The 20,383-nt window shown below is 39.2% G+C and overlaps 1 protein-coding gene across 2 annotated transcripts in view; it reads left to right on the forward strand.

Annotated features, from left to right (window-relative positions):
• The window catches only part of RYK (receptor like tyrosine kinase), a 94,829-nt gene that overhangs the window by 29,147 nt on the left and 45,299 nt on the right, over positions 1-20,383 (forward strand). For both annotated transcript variants that reach the window (XM_024131896.3, XM_024131897.3), the window contains exons 3-5: positions 9,903-10,002; positions 13,352-13,486; positions 16,691-16,744. In XM_024131896.3, the coding sequence (XP_023987664.1) occupies positions 9,903-10,002; positions 13,352-13,486; positions 16,691-16,744 (289 nt within the window). The remainder of the gene's footprint in view (positions 1-9,902; positions 10,003-13,351; positions 13,487-16,690; positions 16,745-20,383) is intronic.

Here is a 20,383-nt window from a genome sequence, read left to right on the forward strand (position 1 = left end):
GGCCATGGCCCACGGGCCCAGCCGCTCCGCGGCATGTGGGATCTTCCTGGACCGGGGCACGAACCCGTGTCCCCTGCATTGGCAGGCGGACTCTCAACCACTGCGCCACCAGGGAAGCCTGACGCGTGGATTTTTAATAGCATTTTTTACTATTTCAAACAATGTTTCCTTTCATTATTACAAATAGTTTCTTCACTTCATTTGGCAGGCAAAATCCATGGTAAAAGGATGGTAAAAGCAATTGGTAGTTCATCTTTTGTTGCTGTTTCTAACTTTACTATTGATGAATATAGAAACAAAAAATATGTGTGTGTGTGAATGTTTATGAGTATGTATGTATACATACATTAAGAACATCTTAATTTGTTCAGAAATTTTTGTGTACTTTTGGCATTATTATTTCTGAGTAGTACATTGTGACCGGGAAGTGAAATGACTGGGTCAGAGACTGCGCATGATTAAAATTTTGATCGATATCACCAAATTCTTTCTCTCTTCCCTCTCCCAAGGTGGTACCAATAAGCCAACATTCCTTACAAAGTGAATAAGAGTGCTTATTTCAATTCACCATTTAATGCTAAATATTTTAAGTATATTTGTTTGCCAGTCAGATAAGTAAAAATGATTATATAAATATGCATATATCCACATTATTATATATGCTCACATGTACATTAGAGAAACGTACACACATACATGCATTAAAACATAGCTGCAGGAATGCTGTGATTAAAGTTGAATTAGCTTGGATCCTGGGTAAAGCATACGTGCCTTGCTGTCTAGAGCACCTCAACTGTCCAACATTATTGCTTTGGGGTATCCAAATGGGGGGGTGTTCTTTTAGGAGTGGATAGATCTCTTTAGGGTGAAATCTGCAAAAACAGAGGGAGAAATTTCATGTGAACTAAGAACATATAGTAGATGGTAACTTGGATGTACTGAAGTGCCAGCATAAATGATATAGGTATTTCAGAAAAGGTTCACCTGAGACATTTTAATCTGAGGTCTGTTAGTTTGAATGGGTAGGCACCTGAACTCTTCAAGGAAACAGCTAACACATTTTTCAGTATTCTTATATAACATTGTGTGACATTATTATTTGGGGCGGGTAACTTTTAATTTCGATATAATTTCAAACATAGAGAAAATTATAAGAACAGTACAAAGAATTCTCAAAGAATATCCTTTACCCAGGTTCACTAATTGTTACTGGTTTGCTCCATTTACTTACTTTATCATTCATTCGCTCATTCTCCCCACCCTCATGCACACACACTTTTTTCCGTTGAACTGTGTGCAAGTGAATTGTGCACATTGTGTCCCTTTACCCCTAAATATATCAGTGTATATTTTCTAAGAACAAGGTTAGGAACTTAATATTAACACAATACTATTATCTAATCTACAGAACTCATATTTAATCAGTTATCCCAATCATGTTCTTTATAGCCCTTTTTTCTCCTGTGGCCTTTCTTTGTGTTTCTTGACTTTGACATTTAGGAACATACAGGCCAGTGGACTGTCCCTCAGTTTGAGTTGTCTGAGGTTTCCTTACGGTTAGATTCCGGAATGTCTCCTTGGTGGTAACACTAGAGCATTGCTGTCCTCCGCAGTGCACACGATGTCAGTTTGTCCCCTTACTGTTGATGTTAACTGTGATCACACAGTTCACCAGGCTTCTCCACTGTAAAGTTCTCTCCTTTTTAATGAACCGTTAATTGTGGGGAAATAATTTGAAATTATATATTAAAATCCCATAACGCAGCACCCTTTCAACCACTAATTTCTGCACTTGTGTTTAGAACTAGGTTTCACTTTTAGCCAGTGTGATTGTTTCCTCTCGCTGGAAGAGGTGATCTGCACTGGGTAGCCATTTGGTGGTAGTGCTGTAGAAGGAATTTAAACATTTGTGGAGTGGCAGTCTTGAATTTTAAGTTCCCTTGAAACTCTGAGATCCATCTTTTCTGTGAATCTTTCAGGCAGAGAAGCTTTTTATATTCTCCAAAAAATTGATGGTTAGTCCTTTGTTAGTTTTCCTATCTTTAATGTTTGATGAATATGAAAACAAATAATACATATATTTTAAAATAGTGAAAAATCTAATGAAATAGTAGAGATTCTATTCTGGGTAAGCTGCTGACTTTGAACAGGATGTGATTGTTTCTGGGCCCACTTGGGAAAAAAAAATGCTGATATACCATGAGAATATTTTCTGGGCAAGTGTATGAGTAGTGACTTACGAATAAAAAGGCAGTGTAGGATGTGGCAGTTAGAATTGAACAGAATTAAACATTCTCTTATTCATTCGTTTTTAAAAATATACACTAATTTTTTTTTTTTTTTTTTAATTTGGAGTGAGTTTCAGGGGTCTGACTGCTGATAGTGGGTGCCTGAGGAGTTTTAAGAGCCTGTCACAAGGAGGAAATTGGAGTGCAGGAGAGTAGATAGAAGAAGGGGCTCAGATGAATATATATGTTTGAACGGGAAGCAGTGTTGGTGTGGGTACATGTTGAATTAGGAGGAGCCTTGGTATAGCTCTGTTGTACTTTCATGTTCTTCACATTATCTCGTAGAGCATAATTTCTAAACTACTTCTGTGGCGGGTATTAAATACCGTCATTAGTGCACATTTGGACTGCTCTTGCTGGTATGATAGTCCTCGTAAGGCAGAAGCTCCCTGACTTGTTGGAGGCCATCACATTTATTTACACGTCGAGGCCAGAAGCCTAGAAGGGATCCTAGACTCCTCCTTCACCTTCCCAGTCCAGATTATTCTCTCTCATAATTACACCTTAAATTCGTTTCCTGTCTCTCTCGAGACTAATGCCTCATCCTTAGTTTGGGCTTTCATTGTTTCTTAACTAGATACAGAAATAGTCTTCTAACTGGTCTTGCCTCTGGACTGACCTCTTGCTGTACCCCCCGCAAAGCTGTCCTAGAGCTCTCGGTTGCCACCAGAATAAAGTTCTGTTTCTTAGGGAGCCTTCATGATCTCATCCCTGCCTTTTCTTTTTCTGCCTGCCCTCCTGCTAATTGTTTACTGCCATTTTATTGGGGGGGGGTGTCTGGCAATTTCTGGAATGCCCTGTGCCCTGTTACATTGCTGCTGTTTGCTCTGCTAGAAATGCCCTTTCCTCATTCTCTACCTCATTAACTCCCTTTATCTCAAAACTTACATTTGGTGTCACCTCTATTTCATCTATATCAGGTGCCCTTTTCTGTACCCACAGTGACCTTCTCTATCCTCCCTCATAGCCCTTATCATACTCTAAGAATATTTTAGTAGTTGATTTTCTTGTCTGTCTCCCTTCAAGGTGCTGAGCATGTTAAGGGTAGGAACCTCTTTTTGTCCTTCTCTGTGTCCCTTGTGCCTGGTGTAGTACCTGGTAGTTAGTTACAGGTATTCCTTAACCGACTATGGAAGAGATGCACAGGTAGAAGCCACAGGGCACAGCTCAACAAATGGGGAACTTCTGAACAGTTAGAGCTTTTCAAAGTTAGAATGTGCTGCTTTAGGAGTGGTGGATTCCTGTATCTAGAAGTGTGAAAAACATAGGTTGGGTAAACTTGACAAGCTAGTTGACAAACTAGTTGCACACCTGGGATTTTCCAGATATTTTACTCTGAATAAAGTTGTAAATTTGGAAAAATGAATAGAGTTCATAGTTTGAATATATAGCTAAACTTACTTCACAGTTCATCTGTAGCAGGTGTAAGAATTTAGAGGAAAGCGCTAATCATGTTATATCTTAAAATGTTTTATAGTAAAAAACTAAGGAACGTGTGTACGTTAAATCTAATTTCAGGTTTGGCCTCCGTTGCAGCTCCTAATTCCAGTTTTAGGTCATAATCTCTTCGGTGATTTTAGCACAGTTGTTTAATTGAAGTTTGTCTATTTTAAAAGTTAATCTTTTGAGTATTTCATTTATGCATATGGTACAAAATGCAAAAGGCATAGGGGTATACAGTGAAAAATAAATCCCCTACACCTTTCTAGTACCATCCCCAAGCAATCTAGCCACCTAGTTCCCCTTCCATTGGCAACCACTGTTACCTGATTCTAGTCTCCCCGTCTAAAGATAGTCTGTGCATAGGTAAGCATCTGTGTGTGTGTGTGTGTGTGTGTGTGTGTGTGTGTGTGTTTTTGCAATGGGAAAATCATGCACGGGACTGGGAGAGACATGTTGGAGAGTTCTTCACCTGATCATGTTGGCTCTGGGATGCAATCAGGAACTTTCAGAAGGAGGGCCATGGCTCCCAGGCTCAAACACTTTTTAGTTCTTGCTTTTTAAGAATTGCCAGAAGATGAGGTATTTGCTTCCAGAGATCTCCAGGCTTCTTGGTATTTCACTTCACATTGTAGATACTTTAGTTTTAACACATCAAAGCTTTTGATAATAGTGTTCTCCAGTGTATACGTGATTCTGTTTTATCTTGCCAAACAGGTTGTGGTCTTCTCAGAGGCTGGAGCTGTGTCTTATTCATGACATTGTGTCATACTGCCTTAGTGAGTGGCTGGTAAATATGATGGGTTAATTGCATTTCCAGATGGGATGAGAACTCTGGTGTTGCTTGTCTTTCACAAGGCCACACACTCAAAAAAAAAAAAAAAAGACTATTGGTGGCTTTAACAAATAATTAGTTTCTTCTGTTTTCCAGAACATTCTCCAGTATCCAGAAAAAAAAACATGCAGCTGCATCTGTTAAGTGTCAGTAGATATTTTAGATAGCTGAAAGGCAAAAATATACCAAAATGTAGCAGAATACAATCCCCACTCACTCCCATCCCATAGCTGATATCTGGTTTCAGGAATTCATCATTGTCAGGAGGGTCTGCAGGGAACTTGTCCAGAGTTCCTACAGCAGCCCTGGGGCTCAGCCTGCTGTATTGCCTGCAGAGTGGATTTTCTATGAGAAATGCAGCACTTCTGGTAATTTCAGAGAAATTAAAAGCCTATTTGGCTGTAGGCAAGTGTATTCACTTTAAATCTGTACTGTGTTCCAAAAGGAAGTGGCTTTACTCAGCAGCTGCCTCTTTGCAATTGCCATTTGTTTCCAAGTAAGGGAAGATTACCAAAAATGTTTATTTCTTAGCTTATTCAAATATTTATATTTTCTCTAGTTTCTTTTCTGAAGTATTTTGGCTCATTCTTTTTTCTGATAAACAACTGCTGTTCAGATTTCCTTTGTTCCAGTAGATTATAAATGTTAGCTTTAGAGCAGATCTGTTTCTTCAAAGGATCATTGGCAAGTGAGATTCGATATAGAGCGATACATGCCAAAATAGGAAAAACTGGCCTTTAATAATTGGCAGTTTCTAACCCCAGAAACTGCAATTTAAAATTTTATATTCTGAAGGTTCCAGAGGGAGAAGAGAACTGCTTTGGAATGCCTCTTATGTTTAGGCAGTGCATCAAAAAGGGAGGAAGCAAAGGGCAGGCATGGTGCTTTCACACTTCTTAGTGTTCCAGGCTGCTGTTGGCCAAAGGTTTGGGCTTTTCAGAAATCTTACTCAGCCCCTTCACCACTTCTCTCCGTGCCCCTGACTCTACCCAGCTCCACTCACAAGCTTACTTCTCTCCCTCCTGCCCTTCTCCACCCCCAACCCCGCACTGAGACTCTCCAGAGCTAGTCTTGTTCCCGCCCTCAGCACTGCAGTTAAGGCCTTTGACCCTGTTTGCCGCTGGCTTTGTCTGCTGCCCCAGGGGTTCTGGTCCTTGGCTAACTGTGCCTGTGCTTGCAATAACTGAGACCTAGAATAAAGGAGACACGTGTGGGGAAGCATAGTAAGTTTGGTTTTGAATCTGCTACATTTGAGAGCTGTAAGATTGTTAGGTAGATATGTCTAGTAGGTAATTGGGCATATGGGAGAAAATGAAGATATAGGAGAGTGAGAGAGATGAGTTGATGATACAAAATCCCATCAGTGGTGAAGTGAGCTAGAACTAGTATACTAGGAGAGAAGGGTTTATCATTTGGAGAGGAGAACAGATCTCTCCTTGGGACTGGTGTGCAAAGGTTGAGTGTTCTAACAGATCTGCCAGGAGCTGAAAAGAAAGGCAGAAAGGGGGTTCCTGTGTGCCAGCCGAAGGGGACCAGAGCATTGTCTGAGAGAAGGGAAGTGGGGAGGGCAGCAGGTGGTGAAGCTGTCGCTCCTGTGAGATTTGGAGTGAGAAGACTAGGGAGAGAGGGGGGAGGGGGGAAGGGATTGCTGATCAGGATTAATGGCCTGCCCTGAACCTGGGGATCATCTTTGTGTAGGAGCAGCTTTCTCTTCCAGGTGTGATTTCCCCCAGCAGTGCTGGGCAGCAGAAGTAGAGTGAGAGGTGGTCAGAGTCCTGATGGCAATACGACTGTGTTGGTAACTAGTCTTCTTCGGGGCACAGTCTATGGGAAAGTGAAACCAGGTCACTAGCTAGCTAGGCTGGAGAGGATGGAAATAGCTTTATTGGCTATTGCATCCCAACTATGAGCATAGCCCTTGGCTTACAAATGTGCTTCATAAATGTTGGTTGAATCAGAGTGTTGGAGACAAAGAACCGGTTTTATAGGAATCAGATGTTATGATGGGATCTTTGATAGAGTGGGATTTTTGCATTTGTTTTGGTTATGGGGCAGTTCTTCAGTACATGGGAATACTGAATGTTAATATTGAAGCCATCAGGAAGATGGCAGGAGACAGAGTGAGCCAAGTGCCCAGGCCTCTGCAGAGTCCCTGTGTGTCACTGATGATGTTGGCGTGAGAAATAGCCGTTATGAGTAGAAGTTGGGAGCTTCAGAGTATAGGGGGTTTTGCATGAGGGAGGGGTGTGTAGGACCTAATGATCCTGAAAGAATGCTGACCCTACTGTCTAGGCCCTGAGGGTTGAGGGTTAGGAAAGCCAGGCTGGGGGAGAAGGTGGGGAAGACACTTGTGAAGAGGCTGAGGGTATGGGAGGCTGTTTAGAATAGTGGCGTTCCCAAGATGGGGGACAAAACGGAAGGGCTGCAGTATTGTTCTTGGCAGGGCATAGGAAAGCTTGTGTCAGAATCTCTGGGGTCAGGAGTAGTCTGGTGCTTAAGGGGGAGTGCAGCAGGGCCTAGGGTAGCTACTCTCGAATGACTGCTGATGCCACTGGGGTCTGCGTGTATTAGAGGGGACCTGTGCCAGACTGACAGGTGTGTCATCTTAATTATTTTATTTGATCCTCATAACATGGTTATACTAGCCTCATTTTATAAAAACTGAAACTCGGAAAAGTTAGTAATTTACCTAATGGTCACACAGTCTCATGGCTCTAATCCAGTTCTTGCTGACTGTGCTTAATTTTTTTTTCATGCACTTGCCCTTCATGTATTGCCCTGTTTAGAGGTAGCATGGATATAGGGATATAGTCAATGCATTCTCTTAATGTTAGTCAATGAGTATTGCTGGGAAAGCCTGCCCATTCTTGGCCCAGACTTGCTGGGCTGCAGCTCTCTCGCACCCCCTGGTGGCAGTGACGGTGTTTCAGCATGCTAAGAGGAGAGGGAACACTTCTAGCCAAGGTGCCACTAAGTCACTGATGTGCAGCAGCAAGAACATTCCCTTTGTTGTGAACATGGCACTTACCAAATACAGCCTTTAACGATTGTTTGTATACCTATCTTAACTGTAAAGCAGTACTTTAATATTTGCATACCCCCTACAGCGTTCTGGGACTTTGAAGTAGAGTGTGAAAAGAGAAACCCAGAGGGGGAGTTACAGTCATTGGATTGAGCCCTTCTTGTCCATGGTTTAAACACCTCCTGACCCAGTTAATACTCAGGTGTCCATCCTTTCTTTTATAATCTGGAAGGTTACTCTTTCCCTGTTTCCTTTCCTCTTTGTTAAGTCCTTTTTTGTTGTTTTCTTTTCGTTAGTATATAAACACGTTTGAGTATCTCCCATTGAAAAAAGAAGAAAGAAAGGCTTTGAAATTTACCCCACCGCCCACCCCCAGCCCTGCTCCCCACCATTACCTGATTACGTTCTTCCTAGTTAAGTTTCTTGAAGAATGGTTTCTTGAACCTCTTTCCTACTACTGTTTTCCTAACCCACTGCCCTTTGGCTTCTGCCAGTCCCAGCCTCCACCAAAAAGCCCTTGTGACCACTGAATGGGAGAGGGGTACCATTCTTATTGAGTCCCCAAGGGCAGGACAAAGAGTAACGTGAAATATAAGGCCTCATTGAAGGTCTTGAAGGTGGCAGCCATTCTGAATTTCACCTATTGCTTTGCAGTTTGAACTCTTTCTTTCATGAACATCTCTCTAGCAACAGGACTATATTTATTGATTGATGCTGATTGGTTCTATTAAGCCACCTATGTAGGCCAGGTATTGATAGAGAATATTGGTGTTCCCAGGACATCTTCCTAGTCACCCCTCTTCCTTTCCTGATTCTGAATCACTAGAGAAATAGATCCAGAGGTTAGATGGGCATCCAAACATAAACTTTCTCAGTGGTGAAAGCTGGACTAGAGAATGTGGCTTAGATATTCTATGAGAAATTTGTACCTTGGAATCTGCTTGTGAGGTGAGTGGGTCTGTAGAACAGACCGTCATCCACCAGTCACATGCAGGCCCTCAGAGCTTGGCTTTTATCAAATAGAGAAGACATTGGTGACTAGTCATGGTCTGTAAATTATACATCTCAGCTCCTTGGCTCTTCATATCAATCTGCCTCTCCAGGGCTTCTCTGTCAGTGGTTGTGGTCCTCAGCAGAATTTCTGAATCCTAGATGGCAGATTGTACAGGAGAGTGGTGGTACTGTTCTGACCATGAAATAGAGGGTGGCTTACTGGATTGAATTTTTATCCAATTGAAAATTCCTAGGAACAAATGAACAAACATAACAAGACAGAAACTGAGTCATAAATACAGAGAACAAGCAGATGGTTACCAGAGGAGAGAGGGTAGAGGGGGAGGAAAGAGATAGGTGAGGGAGATTAAGAGGTGCAGACTTCCAGTTGCAAAATAAAAGAGTCAAGGATATGAAATTTACAGTGCGGGCAGTATAGTCAATAACTAAACAATATCTTTGTGGTGACGTATGGTAACTAGACTTATTTTGGTGATCATTTTGAAATGTATAGAAAAAAATCACTGTGTTGCATAAACGGAACTAATATAGTATTGTAGGTCACTTATACTTCAAAAACAAACAAACATACAAGCAAACACATAGAAAAAGAGATCAGGTTTGTGGTTACCAGAGGAGGCGGGCAGGGGGAGTTGGATGAAGGCAATGAAAATGTACTACGGACTTCCAGTTATAAGGTAAGTAAGTGCTAGGGGTACAGTGTACAACTTTATAAATAGAACTAACACTGCTGTGTGTTATATATGAACATTGTTAAGAGAGGAAATTCTAAGAGTTCTTATCACAAGGAAAAATTTTTTTCTATTTCTTTAATTTTGTATCTATATGAGATGATAGATGTTCCCTAAATTTATGGTGATAAGCATTTCATCATGTATGTAAGTCAAATCATTATGCTGTAACCCTTTTCAACTTATATAGTGATATATGTCAATTACATCTCAATAAAACTGGATGAAAAAAATAAACACACCCCCAAGACAGTAATCTAATGGGCCATGTAAGAGGCAGTGCAGTCTGGTGGGGAAAAGTCTTAGAGTCAGACGCAGCTGAGCTGGATTCCCACTCTGGCTACTTTGCATATATTCAACTTCCCTGGCTTGGTTTCTTCAGCTGTTTAAAAAAAAAAGGAACATTCCTAGCACTGTTTCTGACAATTTGGACTTTTTAAAAAATAGCTAGATTATTTGTTCTTTTGAAAGCCTCATGCATTCATTAGTTAATGACCTAAATCAGTGAGGTCAAGCTGTTGGTGCCCTTTCTGTTATGACGGATCCAATTTGTGTATTTCTCCATTTTACAGGTTGAATATAAGCTGGGATTCCAAGTAGACAATTTCGTGGCTATGGACATGCCCCAGGTCAACATTTCTGCTCAGGGGGAAGTTCCACGCACTTTATCAGGTGAGTCTCGGTGACAGTTTAACATACTGTTTTTATCTGTGTCCCATGTACTCTCAAAGAACAGTTAAACTACTGATAAATGTAGTGTCCTACGCACACACGTAGGTATCAGACACGTAAGTACTTTGAAAAGTAATTTTTTTAAATAGGGATTATTTGGACTGTTTAAACCATTTCCTCTTTTCCATCCCTTCCAGAACTGTCTGCACTCAGCTCTTCTCTGTCTCCTTATATGCATTGTTGGTCCCCAGCTGGGTCCCCTTGTCTGGTCTTGTTTCTCTTCCGTTAGTTCCCACACTGCAGCCCTGATAACCGCTGAACACTCACTTCTGACCATGTGATATCAAGCCCCTCAGTGCCCCCACTCCAGTCAGCTGAGTACATTGCAGACTCCCCAGCCAGTGTGCTGTGTTTACCATCTGCCCCTGCCTGCCTGTCTAAACCTTATTGCTGCATTTGCCCCAGGGTTCCAGCAGTGCCATGCTACATGTCGTTCTCAGAGCCATGCCTTTGCACAAGCTGGTCTCTGTATTTGGAACCATGTTTTCATCTTTCCTGCTTGTGAATTTCTATTCATACTAAATATTCTGCTAGACTCAAAATCTGTACTCTCCTTTTCCTGCCTCCTCTCCCTCCATTTGTTAACTCTTCTATATTTAACTGTTTTGAACTGATCACATTATCTTGTAATTCTTTGTCTTTGTCTCTCTCTCTAGCCTGTGCCACCCTGAGAGCAGGAGCTGTCTTTTTCAGCTATCTACCCTTGGTGCCTAGCATAACATCTGGAACAGGATAGGCACTCAGGACATGTCTGAGTAAATCATTTAAGTGTCATGTTTACACCAATTTAACTACTTTTGAGCCAGCCTTTTGAGAGAGGCTCCTGAAGATGTGAGATTTAAAGAAAACGAAAAATTTTAAAACTTGACAGTATAAGCCCCAGTGTTATGGAACTTTTTTGACAGTCTTACTCACTGTTATTAGTGACATTCATTAATCTAAGCTTTAAGAAAACATGGGAAGGCTGGTTAATTTTTATGGGCCAGTAAAGAAATTCACAAATGCCCATATTGTTCATACGCTGATGTAGATGGTAGAATGATGTATTCTAAATTTGTAGAAAAAGAGTCTTAAACTGAAAGATTGAAAAAAAAAAAAGATGTGCACCAAAGTCTTATCCCCTTGCTACATTAATTGATTAAAGCCAGTTTCTGTTTAGAAAGGTTTTTTTTTTCTTTTTAATTCATAGTTGAGAATTTATCAGTTTCATTTACAGGTTTATTTTTAATCTCTTCATTAAGAATAATACATAATTGCATTTTGGTGGTGAATTGTCTTTCCTTTTTTATCAAGTAATTTTTGTTGTTACTGTTGATTGTGACTGATGAGGTAGTAGGGTTTGCCTTATGATTCTGTAGCTTTACTATATTATAATAAGAGAACTTATGAGACAGATTGATATATTAAAAATCATGAGCAAATTTGAAAATAATTCGTATTTCTCCAAGTCCAAGGTTGAATATAAGCTGGGATTCCAAGTAGACAATTTCGTGGCTATGGACATGCCCCAGGTCAACATTTCTGCTCAGGGGGAAGTTCCACGCACTTTATCAGGTGAGTCTCGGTGACAGTTTAACATACTGTTTTTATCTGTGTCCCATGTACTCTCAAAGAACAGTTAAACTACTGATAAATGTAGTGTCCTACGCACACACGTAGGTATCAGACACGTAAGTACTTTGAAAAGTAATTTTTTTAAATAGGGATTATTTGGACTGTTTAAACCATTTCCTCTTTTCCATCCCTTCCAGAACTGTCTGCACTCAGCTCTTCTCTGTCTCCTTATATGCATTGTTGGTCCCCAGCTGGGTCCCCTTGTCTGGTCTTGTTTCTCTTCCGTTAGTTCCCACACTGCAGCCCTGATAACCGCTGAACACTCACTTCTGACCATGTGATATCAAGCCCCTCAGTGCCCCCACTCCAGTCAGCTGAGTACATTGCAGACTCCCCAGCCAGTGTGCTGTGTTTACCATCTGCCCCTGCCTGCCTGTCTAAACCTTATTGCTGCATTTGCCCCAGGGTTCCAGCAGTGCCATGCTACATGTCGTTCTCAGAGCCATGCCTTTGCACAAGCTGGTCTCTGTATTTGGAACCATGTTTTCATCTTTCCTGCTTGTGAATTTCTATTCATACTAAATATTCTGCTAGACTCAAAATCTGTACTCTCCTTTTCCTGCCTCCTCTCCCTCCATTTGTTAACTCTTCTATATTTAACTGTTTTGAACTGATCACATTATCTTGTAATTCTTTGTCTTTGTCTCTCTCTCTAGCCTGTGCCACCCTGAGAGCAGGAGCTGTCTTTTTCAGCTATCTACCCTTGGTGCCTAGCATAACATCTGGAACAGGATAGGCACTCAGGACATGTCTGAGTAAATCATTTAAGTGTCATGTTTACACCAATTTAACTACTTTTGAGCCAGCCTTTTGAGAGAGGCTCCTGAAGATGTGAGATTTAAAGAAAACGAAAAATTTTAAAACTTGACAGTATAAGCCCCAGTGTTATGGAACTTTTTTGACAGTCTTACTCACTGTTATTAGTGACATTCATTAATCTAAGCTTTAAGAAAACATGGGAAGGCTGGTTAATTTTTATGGGCCAGTAAAGAAATTCACAAATGCCCATATTGTTCATACGCTGATGTAGATGGTAGAATGATGTATTCTAAATTTGTAGAAAAAGAGTCTTAAACTGAAAGATTGAAAAAAAAAAAAGATGTGCACCAAAGTCTTATCCCCTTGCTACATTAATTGATTAAAGCCAGTTTCTGTTTAGAAAGGTTTTTTTTTTCTTTTTAATTCATAGTTGAGAATTTATCAGTTTCATTTACAGGTTTATTTTTAATCTCTTCATTAAGAATAATACATAATTGCATTTTGGTGGTGAATTGTCTTTCCTTTTTTATCAAGTAATTTTTGTTGTTACTGTTGATTGTGACTGATGAGGTAGTAGGGTTTGCCTTATGATTCTGTAGCTTTACTATATTATAATAAGAGAACTTATGAGACAGATTGATATATTAAAAATCATGAGCAAATTTGAAAATAATTCTCTTCCTTTATGTCTTGGTTTGTTCTTTAATGCTAAGTAACTTTTATATCTGTAATGAATGAAGTACTTTATGTCCAAAGCTGTGTAGTCTAAAGATAAGTTCTCTGAAAGTTTCTGCTTAGTATGTTATGTAAATGTATTATTTTTAGTTTTATTGCAACAAAAATAAATTCTAAATTACTCAGTGGGCATTAATGTTGATTTTTAGAAAATTAAAATATTTTTTCTTTTTTTAAACAGTGTTTCGGGTCGAGCTTTCCTGTACTGGCAAAGTAGATTCTGAGGTTATGATACTAATGCAGCTCAACTTGACAGTAAATTCTTCAAAAAACTTTACAGTCTTAAATTTTAAACGAAGGAAAATGTGCTACAAAAGTAAGGAATTTATTTACCGAAGTATGTGTTTTATATAGATGCGAGAAGGTCAAAAATAGATTTTGTCATCTTTTTACAGATTTGTGAGCAAATCTTGATTATAGTTGCAAGTGAGAAAAGAGAGCACTAACTGATGCAATTCCGAAGTAATCACTGAGATAGCTTGTAGCCAGGAATCTCATTCAGGCCCCACTCATTTCCTGCTTTCTCAAAATCTATCAGAATTGCTAAGGACATTTTCCTTTAGGAATGTGAAATAGCACTAGTGGCTGAAGAGGTAAAGAAATCAGGTAATTTTGATAGGGACCCCTGAGTAATGGGGTGTTAACTATGTTTCCTTTATGAATTACCGTTATGTAGAAGAATTGCCCTGGGGCCAGAAAGACCTGCGTTAGAATTACAGCTCTGCTCTTGACAGGATATTGGAACAGGTTTCTTAACCTAAGTCTCAGTTTTTTTCATCTGTAAAATGGCATAATAACCTGTTTCAAGAGGTTGGTTGGTTGGTTGGTTGGTTGATTTTAGATTAATTGAAGCTAATAACCTGAAACTTAGAATACCGAATGTGGGTACTTAATACATGTTGGTAGTTTTTGGTTTTGAATAATCTGTTACTCAAGAAATTACAGTGGATATGAAAGAGCTTCAGCATACTAGGTCATAGATCAAAGAATTTTAGAATTCTCCTTAAAGGTTATCTAGTCCAACCCACTCACTTTAAGTTCCAGAGAGGTTAAAGTGACCTGAATTTACAAAGTCATATTGGTAGAGCTGGTTAGTATCTAAGGTAGGAAAAAAAAAAGCTAAAGAAAACCCCTCTAAACTTGCTGAGTGCCTACTGTGTTCCAAGTGCTTTACACACATTAAACCCATTTAATGCTTATAGCAGCCCTAGGCAGTAGGTTCTCTCATTACCTCCATTTTCTGAGGAGAAAGCTGAGGCTCAGAGAATCCAACCAGCTTGCCAAGGCCGGACAGCTAAGTGGTGGAGCTGGGTTGCACACCTGTGCTCTTGCTTCTTTGGCTTCTTTGGCAAATTGTCTCTTAACACATTTCCTAGTCAGAGTTAGTGCTGAGTGTTATGAGAATGCCTGAGGCCAGCACATGAGTTATCATGGCTAATGTCCAGATAACATGCCAGTAAAAAAGCTGTACTGCATTAGAATGGGCATTTTTTAAGCTCTAATTTAATCTTTTAATTAGAGTAAATATAAACAGTTACTCTCCATGTATATTTTTCCCAGTTTTACTGAGATATAATTGACATACATCACTGTATAAGTTTAAGGTGTACAGCATAATGGTTTGATGTACATACATTGTGAAATGATCATCACAATAAATTTACTTAGCATCCATCATTTCATATGGATACAATAGAAAGAGAGCAAAAAAATAATTTTTTCCTTGTGATGAGACCTCTTAGAATTTACTTTCTTAACAACTCTCACATATATCATACAGTTAACATATTGTGTTAAATAACCTATAAAGTACACTGTGCTGTACGTTATATCCCTAGTGTTTATCTTATAACTGGAAGTTTGTACCTTTTGACTACCTCTCCAGTTCCTCCTCCCTCCTGCCTCTGATAATAACAAATCTGATCTCTTTTCTTATGATTAAAAAAAAAAATTCTTTAGATTCTATATACATATAAGTGAGATCATAGAATATCTCATAGTCTTTCTCTGTCTGACTTACTTCACTTAGCATAAGACCCTCAAAGTCTATCCATGTTGTTGCAAATGGCAGGATTTCCTTATTTTTTATGGCTAAATGGTATTCCATTATGTGTGTGGCATGTGTGTGCGTGTGTGTGTGTGTGTGCGTGCGTGCACGTGTATTTTCAGCACTTCTTTATCCAGAATGGACATTTTTAGTCTAGGGCCACACCACCCTGAATGCGCGATCTCGTCAGAATGGACATTTTTTAAATGAAAAGTTAGTCCCTTGTTAGCTTTGGTGTTTTGATACATTTGTCAGTTCTTGCATATCCAGTTATACCTTCATGTAATTTTAAAGCCAAAGAAGACTTTAGAGACTCTAGTTCAACCTAGTCATTATATAATGTGAGGAGACTGGGACTTGGAGTGGTCACCTCAGCTTGCATAGGCAGTCAGTGAGGAATGCAGAACAGGTGGTTCCTGGCCCCTAGGGAGGTGGCGCTGCCTATACCACGGCGCTTCATCTGTTAGTGTTTAAAGGCAGAATGTTGGACAAGTGTGATGGGGTCTGTGGAGCCCACTAAGGTTAATGATCAGCCGATATTCAGAATAATACCGTATCTTCTCCATTTTCTTTAATATGTACATGAAAATTAATAGTTGATGTAATTTTCTATTCTGTTTTAGACTTAAGTTTAATATAGTACCACCCTTTTTATTTGGTGGTCATACTTCTGGCCACCCTAATCATCTGGTTTACATTCATGACTCTTTAATATGTGATCCTAATATATTTATATGGTTTTCCAGCTTACTACATTTTGAAAACTGTCTGCCACAGAAAACATACATGTACCGTATAGAATGTTAATGGGTATTACTGGGAAGAAAATTTTCCTTTATGAGGGTGTAAATTATTGGATTGGACAGCTTTTGTTACTCTCAAACTCCTTAGAGCCTTTGCACTCTGCTAATGTGCACTGTGAACCTCCACAGAGGTTATAGTATGTAGCTTTCCCCAGACTTCTTGACCACAGAAACCCTTTTTCATTGAGCATCTATCTGTAAGTAATACCCGTTGGCTAATATAGGCATAGACTATTGATTGATGAATATAGTGATGATTATCAGAATAGTAATATAGCATTTATTATATATATATTTTTTAACATCTTTATTGGAGTATAATTGCTTTACAATGTTGTGTTAGTTTCTGCTGTATAACAGACTGAATCAGCTATATGTATATATATATATATATCCCCTCCCTCTTGCATCTCCCTCCCACCCTCCCTATCCCACCTCTCTAGGTGGTCACAAAGCACTCATCTGATCTCCCTGTGCTATGCAGCTTCTTCCCGCTAGCTATCTATATATTTATTATCTTGCAACAAATACCTTGTTACTTAGTTCAGGGACTTCTGTTAGAACATAAAGCTATGTGAGAAAAAAATTCAGAAAATATAATTTGGTATTTAAGGATTTTCATGGAAAAGAAAGAATTTCTAAAGCATCTTTTATCTCCTTTTTAATTCAGAACTTGAAGAAGTAAAAACTTCATCCTTGGACAAAAACACTAGCAGAACTATTTGTAAGTGTTACTGTATTATCTTTTTCCATCATTAGGGATGAAAAATGATGGCTTGCAAATGAACATGGTTTTGTGAAGCTTGGATGTTTTGTGGTTTCCAGTTTGTCAAAAGATTAAATGACGCCATGCTGCTTATTTCACTGATGTTTTGTAGATTGGTATGTTCAGATGAAACTATTAGAATATTGAAAATTTTGTAAAGCAAAATTCGTACATATTTCATGTGATCTAAAAAACTTTTATAAGCAAGAATTTATATCATTTCAAATGGTCATAATTAAAGTATGAATGTGAAATATGTGTAGGATCTTCATCTGTTTAACAGAAGGATAGAAAATCTAATTCATGACCTGGATGTAACCCTCAGCTAGTTTCATCCAGGTGAAAATACAGGCTTAAATATCCACATTGTTTAAAAGTACAGAGCGGAAACTTGAAGGAGATTTTTATTTTTTGATAATGGTTTTGTAAGGTAGTATAACTTAGACTTCTTTTTCCTTTTCTGACATGGATACATCATTAACTCTTACTCTTCCTGAAATCATTTTAATAGCAGTATCTTAAAATGTTACTAGATTCTTTTTATGGAAGTAAACTAAAACAAAATCGGGGGAGGGAATTTCAAGTATGCAGAAGTCAAGAGAATGTTTTGATGAACCCCCATGTGACCATCACCCTGCTGCAGTAATGATCAACATTTGCCAGTCCTGTACCCTCGATTCCTTCCTCCTTTTTCAGTTGGGTGCATGGGTGGGGAAGGATAGAGTAGCACTTTAAAGCACATCCTAGGCATCGTAATCATTTCACCTCATAAATGTTTCAGGGTAGGTAACTTTTTAAAAGGCCATTAAAAAAACAAGCCACAATCACCCAACACCTATTCATTTGTATTTGATTTATCACATGTAACAAAATTAACTCCTTAATATCTTCTGATAGCTAGTACATGTTCAAATTAGCCTGATTGTCTCAAAATTGTCTTTGTATAGCTTCTTCCCTGAATCAGGATCCAAATGAAGCCTACACACACTGTATTTGGTTGACATGTATTTTATATTAATCAGAAACCACCCCCTTCCCTTCACTGTCATTTATTTGTTGAAGAAATTGAGTCATGTGTCTCATAGAATTTTCCACATCTGCATTTTTGTGGTGTCATCTAACATGTTTTTCTCTCTTCTAAACTGGTAGTTAGATTTTGTACTTCGTTAGGTTGAGAACCAACTCTTTTTGGCTAGAATAGTTCATAGATAGTAGTATGTGCTTCCTATTTTATCTTTTTCATCTCCTCAAGAGGCACAAAGCATCTGGTTGTCTCAAAGTAGACCATTTTTGAAGGTAAAATAATATGAGATTTGTCTGCCTTTTAGAAATATTTCATTTGGATTTGTCTTTGAGAAGAAAATAAAACTATTTTTTAAAATATTGCTGCTCTCCAACTTTCCTTGTAAAATTCTGGTGATTTTATCCGTTTCTTTTATGCTAGTAGGGTTATTATTTCTGACAAGCAGAATACAGTATTGCTTATCCTTGGTCTCTGTCTGTCTCTTCCTTGCTCCCTCTCTCCTCCCCTCCCTTTCTGTGTATTCATCCATCTAACGTTTACCGAGAGGCTGTGAGGTGCCAGGTGGTATGATTGAGGCAGAGGATTAAACTGAACAAAGCAGACTCTGTAAGCCCCCAGGGGTTTCTAATGTAGCAGAGGAAATGGAGTTGCAGTACCAGTGACGACAGTATCTTGTGGCAGGCTGTGACGAGGGCAGCACAGGGGGCTTTGGAAATCCTGAGGAGAGGGGCAAGTAACCTCCTCTGGGAATGAGGGTGAGCTTCCTGAGGAGGGTGGCATCTCGTCTGAGACCTGAAGGGTGACTAGGTGGTGGCAGGTGAAATGTCAAAGTGAGGGAATGGGAACAGTGCATACACAAGCCTTGGAATTTGGAGGTAATCAGTTGGGGCGCATTTGGGCATCTGCCCAGCAGAGCAGTACCCTCTCCTCTGCCTTGGAGTGTGCTGAGATGGATACTGCCAACATCAGCCTTTGGGACCTTCCTTTCCCATCCTGTCAAGGTTGAACGGCCTGTGGCATTCTTAAGGAAAGTCATACCTTCATTCAGGCTGCTGTCAAGTCTAGCTGCCCTAGAAGCCATTTGGTCTCTCTGCATTGATCTGTTCTGGTTTATTATTTGTTGATTCAAAGTTTAACTTTTAGAAAGCAATCTTATTTTTAAGTTTTTGAAAGCTATATGGCTTTTATCTTTTGTCCTGACCTATCCCCATAACTCCACATTTGTATTTCTGTCAATTTGACATCTCCACGTAGATGTGTGTTAGGTACTCTTGGACAAAACAAAACTCTTGATTCTCTGTTTCCCCAACCTGCTTCTTTTTTCTCCTTGTAAAGGTACCTTATCCACCTAATTCTTTAAGCCAAAGCTTTGCTTCTTCTTTTTCTTTCTACCCCGGTTCAATCCATTAGCAAACTCTGTTGACTCTGCTTCCCAGTCCATGAACTTCTCACCTTCACCATAGCTTCACTCTGTCCAAGCCACTGCTCTCTCTTTCTTGGACTGCTGTAGTAACCTGACTTGTTCTTGCTTTGCTTTTGCTCCTCCCCACAGTATTCTTTATACAGCATGCAGAGTCATCTTTGTTTCTTTTATTTTCAAATATGATCGTGTGTATCATTCCTTTGGTTGAAGCCTGGCAGTGACTTCCCATATCATTTAGGATAAAACCCAAATTCTTCACTAGAATTCTGATGTGAGTACTCATCAGAACTTACATGAATCTCCAGTTACACCAGTTCTGTTTCTATTTCTCTGTCTTCCATTCTGCTTGCTCTTATCATGTGGATCTTTGTTTCTGTGTCTCTTTCTCAGTTGCTCATGTGTGTATCTGTATACATGTGTCTCTGTGTCTTTTAAGTATTTCCCCTATTGCTGAGGCTTTCTTTCTTTTTGAATAATATTAAGGTGACTGTTATTTTATTTCATGAGTATAGTCTTGTTTTCCTGCTTTCATCTTTAAAAACAGATAAGCAAAATAATTTCTGTTACTCTCAAAAGTGAAAAAGATGAAAGATATGTTTGTTTGTTTTACCTGTGGGTCGCTCTGCCGTATATCCCTCCCCCTGTGAGTTAGTGGTCATCAGCAACAGAGATGTCTGATCTCTCCGTACCAGGCGTCACTGTTGAGGAAGGGTCTGTAGAGCTTGCTGCCCAGTATGGTAATTACTAGCCACGTGTGGCTATTTAACATTAAATTAATTGAAATGAAATAAAATTAAAACTTCAGTTCCTCCATTGTACTAGCTACATTTCAAGTGCTTAATAGCCACAGGTGGCCAGTGGCTGCTGTATTGGAATGCACCCTACAGAGCATTCCCCTATTGGACAGCACTGCTATAGATGGTTTATTATATGTATACCACTTGTGAATTTTACTCATTAACCAAAAGTTCTATTTAAATCCCTTTTTTACTACAACAAAAACACTTTTTAAATTGTGTGAATTTACATCAACATGCTACTGGTAACTGATCTTATCAAAGAATGGACACATGAAATGAATGAAAATCTTTTACAAAGAACAGGGTACTCATTGTGTATATTGGGTCACAAAACAATTGATGATATTTGT

This window comes from Physeter macrocephalus, chromosome 1, assembly GCF_002837175.3.
Source record: "Physeter macrocephalus isolate SW-GA chromosome 1, ASM283717v5, whole genome shotgun sequence".
NCBI classification, from domain to species: Eukaryota; Metazoa; Chordata; class Mammalia; order Artiodactyla; family Physeteridae; genus Physeter; species Physeter macrocephalus.